Source organism: Pteropus alecto, unplaced genomic scaffold (genome assembly GCF_000325575.1).
Source record: "Pteropus alecto unplaced genomic scaffold, ASM32557v1 scaffold50, whole genome shotgun sequence".
Classification (NCBI taxonomy): Eukaryota; Metazoa; Chordata; class Mammalia; order Chiroptera; family Pteropodidae; genus Pteropus; species Pteropus alecto.
This window is the reverse complement of record NW_006431918.1, coordinates 1915012-1925586: the sequence shown is the minus strand read 5'-3', so window position 1 is coordinate 1925586 and position 10575 is coordinate 1915012. Positions and strand designations below refer to the sequence as shown.

The 10575-nt window shown below is 45.1% G+C and overlaps 1 protein-coding gene across 1 annotated transcript in view; it reads left to right on the top strand.

Annotated features, from left to right (window-relative positions):
* Window positions 1-10575, top strand: part of RNF150 (ring finger protein 150) — a 185255-nt gene that overhangs the window by 144142 nt on the left and 30538 nt on the right. Inside the window, exon 7 of the mRNA XM_006906229.3 lies at window positions 5848-5944. Coding sequence (XP_006906291.2) covers window positions 5848-5944 — 97 coding nt within the window. The remainder of the gene's footprint in view (window positions 1-5847; window positions 5945-10575) is intronic.

The following is a 10575-nucleotide window of genomic DNA, read 5'->3' as shown; positions in this document are numbered from 1 at the left end:
TCCTAGGTTTCAGCCGTAGATAGAAACACTTTGTCTCCACCCTCCAAGGTGCCACCAGCTCACGCGGTCACAGAGCAGTAAACCAGGTTGACCGCTGAGCCTGTAGAGCTCGTCGTTAGAGTTGGCATCCATTCTGATTGGTCGTTATCCTTCCGTACCAGTTGTTAAAATACTTTTAATTTACTCTTATATAAATGACTCAAAAAAACAAACGAAAACACAAAGCTCCATGATACTCTAGCTTCTTAAGTGCCAGGTAGTATTCTAAGTGTCCTCTGTCCTTTAACTGTCATCTAACAATCCTCTGAAGGGTTATCTCGAACAATAACAATACTTCAGAGGGTGACCATTAAAGAACGTCGTCATAAAACACTAACAGGAAACTGAGCCACAGGCCAATTTAACCTTTTGCCCAAGGTCACAAAGCTAAGGTGTGGTCTTCGAACCCTGAACACCAAAGCTGTCACCATTGCAAACAAAGAGCACAAAGAAATGAGGACTCTGGGGACTTTACAAACTGGATTCGACGGGACCCATGACAGTGATGTCCAAGGAATCAGTATTTCTTTACGCTCTATGCAAAAGCACATACTTGGCTGCTGCAACATGTTTTAGGGCAACACAGCAGAGGGAGAGGGAGAAGAAACTAACTCTCCTTGGCAGAGTTTGGAGAAAAGAGGCGGGATGTTCAAGAAAGTGACGGGACAGCCGAGCCGTAACTTGAAATGTGAGCAAGGTTGGCCACATGCACAGAAAAAAGTGGCAAGTGCAGTCCTGAGTCCTGGTGAGAGCGTGGGGTGAACTCGAGGGCTCACAGAGAGGTGACGAGGCCAGGCCGCGTCTGTGTTCTGTGTGCCGTGTTCAGGCGCTTTGACTTTGTGCTATAGGCAGTGGGGAGCGGTTGAAGCATTTCGAGTCTGGGGTGGTATCGTGTTTGTATTTTAGAAAGCTCAGGCAAGAAAGAGAAGCCAGACCAGGTCGAGAAGAACGTTGTCAGAAAGTGGATATTACCGTCCGGGGCATTTGATGATACAAATTTGAAAAGTTTATGGACAAGTGGTGGCGCCGCCAGCTCGTGGCCACCCAGCTCGGTTGGGCAGTGGGGTCTGAGGAAGTACAGAGCATTTGGAGGCCAGTGTTCTCCTCTTCCCAAATAAATCAGCAGGCCCCTATCTAGAGACGGTCTGATGAAGCCAAGATTTGACAGCTTTTCCCTTCCGTAGCCAAGCAAATACACTACATGCAGATCACTTTTCTCTTTGGTTTTGCTTGATCCTCAGCCTCTGTAACTAAGATACTGCTTCCTCGAAACTGGAGCACAGAAATACAATTGGAAAGAATAAAATGTTGAATTCCTCCCACTCTTGCTCACGACAGTTTTGTGGGGGCAGGAAGGGCGGTAGAGAGTGGGCTTGGCCTGGGTCTGAGTCCTAGCTCTGCAGAGTACTAGCTCTTGGGGTAATTTAATTTACTTCAATGGGCTTCAGCTTCTTCCTCCATCCAATGGGAATAATAATTTTTACCTCGTAGCGCTGCCGTGAGTTAATAATGTATGTAACATGTCTGGGACATAGGCATTTCATAACCAGTAAGTATTGCTTATTAATCAAATTAGGGTTTGTTCATTAAAAACTCTTATTTCACTGACAGTTTTGCAAATAAGAGTCAGAGGCTCTGAAAAAACATTTCAACTACCCATAGAAGCACTGGATATGTCTTATTTAAATAGTTAATATTGCCTGGGTGAATGGGATTCTTAGGTCCCTGAGTGACTCACGTTTTTTGATGACCATTTCACCAAGGAGAATGAAACAGCTCGCATCGGTGCCAAAAGGAAAGCTACGGGATCCCAATCTCAATGGCAAGGTGGCGGGACCTAATAGCCTACAAAAGTGAATGAGATGGAAAGGCCGGAACAGAGCCAGCCCTTCCTTCTCCCGATGGGGAAAACAATGTCATTTCATTGGGGCAGAAGTCACACGTACAGGTGAAAAGACAACAGAAAACAAGAATCAGTAGAGAAATGAGTTGAGCTGGATTTTCATTACTGCTAAAAACATGAGAACTTATTTTATTACCCATAGTCCTCTTGGCATTATGATGCAGCTGTCGGCATCATCTTTTGTCAGGTGTTTGAAGAACGCTTTCTAAGATGTTTGCTTTTTTTTTTTTTTTTATGAGTAAAGAAGGTTTGGTCCACCTTCTGTCATCTTTCCAGCTTGTTGAGATAGTTCAGAGAGAGCCTAACTTGTCCCCTTGTTCCTCTGGATGTACTTTCTCTTGCAGCCCTTGTTAAGACATGAAAAGGGACCGTTCTCTACTGCAAATTGTACAACCAGGAAGAGCCGAGACTGCCTCAGCCTTAGAGATGTTTGTTAAACATTGGTGCATTTCCCTAAACTGCAGATTCGGTCCCTGTTCTTTTGTTTATTTATGTAGTCCAGCACCTTTTATTTTTCTTTGCTTTTGGGAGGGAAAAAGTTGTTTTACAATCCCAATTATAAAGATGCAGTCTTCATATTTGATAATTAACACAAGAAATACGGCGCTAGAAATAAATGAGTGTTAGTTAGTTATCAGCATCATCATCCTATGTGTCATTTCAGCACTTTTTTGCCCTTAGGTCCCCCTTTGATTTTTTTTAAAGCTTGCAGTTACTTGCTCTCAACGCTAGAAAGTTTATTCTAAATGTAGAAATCAGAGTAATAACGATATCTAAAAATAAGATGCAATAGTGGTGTAATTAATGACAGCAGCTTACAATTAAGGACTTAGGTTTACACTTTATGGGCGTTATCCTCTCTCTCTCTCTTTCTCTCTCTCTTTCTCTCTCTCTCTTTCTCTCTCTCTCTCTCTATTTCTCTCTCTCTCTCTCACACACACACACACGCACACACACACGCACACACTTGCAAACTCCATACCTATAAGGTAAGATTTCACAGATGAGGAGCTGGTTCTTGGAACGCTCAGACGTGCCTAAGAGCAAAGAGCCAAAAAATGGATCCAGGATAGTGGTCTTCCAAGGGCCTTTATGTTATAGCTCCCGGGGAACCACCGAAGGACCGAGGCACTGCCTTGAAGGGAGGGACTTCGTCTTACTCATCTGGGTACCCGCGCCTAGCACAGAACAGAATGGAACCAGGAGGTGACATAACTCATACTCTATTTTGGGAAGATAAATCTGGCAAGGATGAGTGGGATGAAGAGAACGGGAAAAGAAAAACTGGTGGCGTGGAGACCAGTCTGGGTGTTATTGCAATAATACAGGAAAAAGGTAATGAGATTGTGAATGAGGGAGCAGCATTGAGAAAAGAAAAGCCATGAACGCGAAAGCAATTTCGGAAGGAGGAGTCCACGTGACTTGAGAGTCATGTGCAGGCCGTGAGGCATGCCAGGGCCTTTGATAAATATCCATTTATGTAGCAGTTATTTCCTGAGCATCATCTTTGTGCCAGGAACTATTCTAGATGCTGGGAATACAACGGTGAATCAGGCAAAGAAGGAATTTGCACACATGGAGTTTATATTCTCATTGGAGGATGTATCGGTCAGGGTTCTCCAGAGAACCACTATATCCCACTATATATTTTAAAGGAATTGGCTTATGTGATTATAGGGGAGGACGAGTCTGGAGTCTGTAGGGCCGGCCTACGACTGGAAACTGAGCAGGAGCAATGCTGCCTTCTGGAGGCAGAATTTCTTCTCTTAAAAGCTTTTAACTGATCGGATGAGGCCCACCCAGATTATTTGAGATAATCTCCTTTATTTTAAATCAATTGATTATAGACATTAATCACATCTACAAAACATGCCCCCCATGAGCGTGTCAGTGAATAGCCTAGCGGACACATAGAACTGACCATAACCATCACAGAGGAGCCCAAAGAAGGACCAGTGCATGGAGAGAAATAACTTAGTGTGTTGGAGGATAACTACTGGCTGTGGACTAGAGACTCAGGGAAGCCCTCTCTGCCTGAATAGATACATCTTCCTCTTACAGATGAGCAAATGAGACTCGGGGATGTTAAGTGACTTATTTAAGCTAAAACAGCGAGTGATGGGTCCCACTGTCATTCTGACTCCAGCGTGTGTTCAGGAGACACAACAGAACGATCGAAGGGACAGAATGGTTGACTTTTTCCCCCAGGAGGAACAGCAGTCAGTGAGCAAATTCAGATGAGGAACGTGTTTCCTGAATGTAGAGCCTGGACACAGGGATGGTATTCCCGGCGGGGCTGCGGGGTAAGGCAGGGACGCCATCCAGCATCACCCTCCCGCCACCACCCCCGCAGTGGGACTGGTCTTCTTCCAGTGCCCAGTAAGGCTTTCGTCCGAGCCAGCGTCCAGCCTAGAAAACCCTCCTCCTTCCCTCTCCCCTTCATGTGGTGTCTGTGTGGCCCTCAGGTCAGCTTTGGCCCTTCATCAGGGCACCTCTCCCTGTGTCCCTAAACTAAGATAAGTCTCCCAGTTATAAGCCTCCGCCCAAAAAAAAACTCCCTGTTCTTCTAATGTCATACTTAGCACTGTCATCATTAAGTAGTTTATTTAGATTATTATATTAATGTCCGTCTCTCCTGTTATGCTCTCCAAGAGAGGGGCCAGATCTCCACCACGCTGATCCCCAGCAAGGAGTGCAGTTCTCGGCACACACTGCTCGTTGCGTGAATGCGTGATGAAGGGATGAATGAACGCGACACACACCTTCCAAGCAGCGAACCTACGGGGCATTCCAAATGATAATCTGCAAACGTGATGACACATCTAAGTTCCGACTCTCCCTTTCTAATCACCAGTCTGATTATACCCTGTAATCTCATCTTTGGCAAGTGGGTAGTTCTCCGGTTCAGTTTAAAAGGTCCCTTTGGGCACGTTCGCCTCATTTGATGGGGAGGGGCGGTCCTTTTCAAGCACTTGAGCCCCACGCCCTCTAACGCAGAGACGATTGTTAGAGCTGTCAGAATAATAGAAGAGGAGGGACAGAGCCCCGCTGAGCAGAGAGGGGTCTGGCAGGGGCGGAATCCTCAGGAAGTCCTCTTACTTGAGACAGTCTCTCTCTTCTTGCCCCAGGCAGGAACTTCTGGCTCCTCCTGCCTGTGGTCTGGAGTCTTGTGAGTGAGAAGAAAAGCTTCTGACTCCAGTGGTCCTTGCTCTGTCTGAGGGGTCTCTTGAGAGCCAAGTTGAGAGGGAGTTCATTTAGGGAGGCCCTCCCACAGCTACTAAACGCCCCCTTCATCCTGCCACTAGGGCGAGGGCCCACAAGGACGGGCACAGGGAATGACCGTGGAGCTGAGCACATCCGCTGTACAAACAGTAAAGGTTACCGTACCTTTCACTCTGGCTTCTGATTTGACAGCCAGCAGCCATAAAAACTTAAAATGTCATTTGTGTTGTGAAAAGCTTCTGTCCTTTTACGTTAGACCCCAAATATTAATGGAAATGAGGCTTTGTTTTGTAGTGCCTTCTGATTGTAGGAAAAGAAATTTCAGATTTACGTAAAAGCAGCATCAGTCAAGTTATCCCGAAAGGTGCTTGTAGGTTTCACCACGCGCATTCTTTCCAGTAAACATTCTTCCTGTTGAGAAAGAGAAATCTCTGTTTCTACATTGTCTACATTTTCTGAAACTTGGAACCATATAGGACACTCCTGGGATCCAGACCAATTTTGACTGTCGCCACAGGCTATATATAACAGGAAACACATTGGCCCATGTGTTAGCAGACAGAGGTTTGAGTCTTGGCTCTGCCACCGAGCAGCTGAGTGACCTCGGACGGGTCTCTGGGCTGTCGTGGACGAGGGAGTCTCTGCAGTTGCCGCCGCTCTAAGATGTGTGGTTCTCATTGCAGGCATCTTTTCCACAAGTCCTGTGTTGACCCCTGGCTTCTAGACCATCGCACCTGCCCCATGTGCAAGATGAACATTCTTAAAGCCCTAGGGATCCCGGTAAGCACAGCCCAGCCTACAGCATCGGGACGTCTGTCTTTCTGCATCACTCTCCAGCAGGGAGAAAACCTCACACCTCGGTTTTCTCTGTCTCCTCAATCCCATAACGGTGGCGTCATCCAATGAGGCCCTAAGAGAATTCCCGTGTCTGAAAGCACTTTTTTCTCTCACTTTTTCTCAGTCTGAGAACACCATGACCCTCTCACAGTGTCCGTTTGATGTGTCTGTGAGTCGAGATGCTGCGTGTGCAGCTCATAGGCTTCTCTTCCGGGCCGCAGTGTGTGAGTGCGGGTGGGACCCAAGCAGAGGCCAGTGGGCCAGCGGTACGCTGATTTCCTCTTGTGTCATGATCTCTGCACTGCCACCAGGGAGATCTGCAGGCCACGCTTTCTGATCTTGCCCCAGAGTCACCTAGCTTAAGAGGAAACAAGCTCTTCCCAACACCAGCAGGGAAGGACGGCTGCAGGGAATCTGGCTCAGAGCCGCTGCTGAACTCAGATCTCTGTGGAGACCTCGAGTGAGCAGGAAACCAGAGCCAGTGCCACTTAATTCTAGTGTGACCATCAGGCCGGTGCCTCGGTCATGTTTGATAAAATCGAGTCTCTCCCCACCGTGCACAGAGAATCCCACCAGCTGGCTGGCTGGACACTCCAGGGACTTTCCCAGGGCTATAGCAAGTGAAGCCACAGACTGGTGGTTGGTGAGACACCGTCCGTTGTGTGAGGGCAGGAAGTGAGCCAGGCCACCAAATCCAAGGGCTGCACAGGGAGATGTCAGAAAAATACAGGCGCTGTCTAGAAGAAGCAAGACAGGCGGCATCCGGAGACCAGCCTCTGCTGTACCCTCCCCCACTGTGCGCCCTCCAAGATGTCACTCCTCACTGCACTAATGGCAGAGAATAAAGAGACTGTTAATAGTCCCAAGATGTCACTGAAGGAGGAAGGATCCGATCAGGTATCAAAGGTTTTCTTTAATGCCAAAGGGCTAATTATTCTAGGACGATCAGAGTGACTGTCGGAGAGGGCACACCTGAAGCTTTATGATGTCACGCACTGGATGAATTTTCTCCCCTGTCCCAGCTCCCTGCAGACCAGCTGTATGCTGATTTTCATGGTCGATAGACCAGACACAAATCAACTTGTGTGACTATACCTTTGAGCTAGATTTTGAACGGCCGTGCATTAGATTTTCAGACCACAGCTGTGAACGCATAATGTATTTGAAGAGAAAACCAATTACTGTGACCACGAAACATTAGTAAAAACCCAGCAGCTCTACCAGATACTGGTGATTTAGAAAATGAGTTCAGTATTTGCACTTTCTGCATTGCTGGTTATAACTGGTTCTTACAAGGGAGGGTGTGTGTGTGTGTGTGTGTGTGTGTGTGTCCTTGCACATGTGTATATGTGTCTGTGGTCTCCAAAATATTTAGAATACGTACTCATGTGTGTGTGTGTATGTGTGTGTGTGTGTGCGTGTGTCCTTGCACATGTGTATATGTGTCTTTGGTCTCCAAAATATTTAGAATACGTACTCACGATTAAAAGTAGACAGTCACATCATCTGACCTAATTCATTTTGCTCAGGATATTTTCAGAGCTCTAAGTGTTGATCCCAATGCTGCTCAGTCAGGACAATGAAACCAAATTTTGCACGAAATCATATTTGACTCCAGACTTTTCCTGGGGATGTACAACTTCTCCAGAAGCTACTTGTAAATGAGTCAAGAATACAGCTATTAATTGCTTTTAAAGTAAAATTATTGGATGGCCACTTGGCTTCTTTCCAAAACTGATAACATAACCTTCAGTAGTGGGGCCTTCTGGCCAGTCAATGCCTATCCAGTCTGGATAGGATTTTGCTGAGCACACTTGACTTCCAGAAAAACATCGGTAGCATCTTTTCGATTTTGCCAAGAATTCTTAAAGGCCAGCTGAACAAGAATGTGACACACATCCGAGCTCACCCCAGAGAACAGAACATCCTCCGTGAAGAATGCATGCCTTCGTCATATGCTGCTGCTCACGAAGCCCCGAGGCATATGGCTTCTCTCTGTGCCTTCCCGAGGCTTTTCTGTTTTTGTCCTCGAGGATGATAACTGAAGTCTGGATCTGGCAGGAATTTTGGATGTTGCTCCACTCTGTCCTTCGTCACTGGGTAGCACCATGCCTAAATTATACCAAAGAGATAGAGTTTTAACTCCATTCTTAGAACTTTCTATGTCATTAGACAAGCTCACAGCCTTCTCAACTAACGATCACTTTCTATAGCTACCTGAAGCCTTTTTTATGTAGCTTAAGGAATTGTTTTATGGTTTTCCTAAACTCCCGAAACTCCATTTCTTCTTAACCAAGAAAAGTTTCAAAGAGCCTGTCTCTCTCTCTCTCTCTCTCTCTATCTCTCTGATAATTGGTGCCCATCGGTCCTTCATCTCTATTTCTTACATATGCTAAGCGCTCAATAAAGGTCCATGGCATCGTCACCCATCAGAATTGGAAGGCTGCCAGTCTCAGAAATGTATTTTTGAAATTCGCCCTGGTCCTCCTTTGAATGACACCCACAAATGACTGGGTTGTAATCCTGATTCACGAGATAGTCCAAATACAAGTGGTCATGCTTTTTTCTTTGTTTTTGCTTTTGTTGTTTTTAACTGAGCATCCCTCGTTCTTGCTGGTACTATAAAGCAAATAAATAGAAGTTGAAAGCTAAGAGCTGGGGATGTTTTCATTTTGTACGTACATTTCTCTAGAATGAACTAAAGAATGAAAGCATAACTCAGGGACCACAAAATTCCCATTACAGTGGGTATCTTTTTTCATTATATTTTGCCAAGAGAAATAAAATACTCGAAGGCGGGGGGTGGAGGGGATGAGTCCTTTACTGTTAGAGGTGTTTTCATCCCATTAACTACATTATAGGGCTTCACCCTCTTTTCTATCCAGTCAGGCCTGGGTGTGTCTTCATAGGATGGGAGAACACAGGTTTCAGTGAATATGCCTATAAGGTACCATCGCTATTATTCAGGTATGAATAGAATGACTATTGTATGTAGAAAATCTTGTGTAGCTGGTATATTTACAAATCCCTAACTATTTGGCAGCTGATTTATTTGAGCAGTTTCCCCATGCTAACCTGAATTTAAATACCTATATCGTGTTGATTTGCAGATGGTATTTGACATTTTACTAAACATTATAACTGTAATTTCTCTTAGAGGTATATAAACTGAGTTTCTTTTCAAAATATTCTATTTGATGAACCATTTAGAGTGGATATAAACCGCAAGATTCAGCGAGGTTGATATATTAAATATTATATCTAAGCCGAATTATTCATGCCTGCTACCACTCACAGTCTCACAGAGCTCATTCTCTCTCCTCCTCCCTGCTCTGTTAAAGATATAATACTATTGTTACTAGGCCACAGATAAAATTGAACACCCTGCATCAGAATTAATAAAATTATTTTAAGAAAAAGAAATAAAGGTACAATATCAACAAGCAAACACATCTTGACAGCATATCAATTGTCATCACATATGTCGATTGCATTCAGATGCTAATGGCTGAGAGACCAACCCACGGTATCCTCATGTGAAACCTTTTCCTCCCTGATACCCTACGCACAGTGAATTTTGCTTAGAAGCATCTTTATATACTGTAGGAGAGGGAAAAAAATATTTTTCTTTCCACCATCCTAGGTTCTCCAACTGGGGCCTATGAAGTAGATTCATAAAAGACAGGTTAACAAAAGAAAATCAAACTGAAGTTTATGAACACAGGCATCTAGCATACACGTGGGAGCACTTAGTAAAGAATAACTCGAAGGGGAGGTTAGTTCCGTGGTTGCCAGAGGCAGAGGGTGAGGTGTGAGCAAAGTGGGTGACGGTGGTCAAAAGATACAGACTTCCAATTATAAGGTAACTAGGATCTGGGGGTGTCATGTATAGCACGGTGACTATAGTTGACAGCACTGTATCGTATATTAAAAAGTTGCTACGAGCGTAGCTCTTAAAAGTTCTCGTCACAAGAAAAGAAATGTGTCACTACGCGAGGTGAAGGACGTTAACTAAACTTATTCCATGAATCATTTTGCAGCATATACATACATCAAATCATTATGTGGTATACCTTAAACGAACGCAATATTACGCGTCAACTGTATCTCAGTAAAACTGTAATTTTAAAATAGCTCATGGACTAGGTGAGTGACACAGACACTAACCCAGGAGCATAACAGCGTGGGAGAAGTGGGAATGGAGCGAGAGGGGACACTACTTAGAAAAGGTGTCGTTGGGCCTGGGAATTGAGGAGTGATTAAGAGATCACCAGGAGGGCGACTTTGAGACCTTGGGATGGGGAAGGGGAGGAGGACATTTGAGGCAGTTGCCATCCTGAGTAAAGGGACTGCAGGAGCGAGAGCTCTGAGATGGAGAGTATATGACAGTCCGTGTGTTCCCAAGGCTGCGGGCAGGAGGAGGAGGCTGGGGCGAGACTGTACAGGGCCTGTTTTGCTCTACTGCTTAGCTTGTGGTTCATTCTTTAGGAGAAAAGAGCCTGTGCTTTTTGTTTGTTTTTTTTAAAAAGAGTGCTCTGATGAGAAAGTGGAGAATGGAATATACGGTAGGAAAC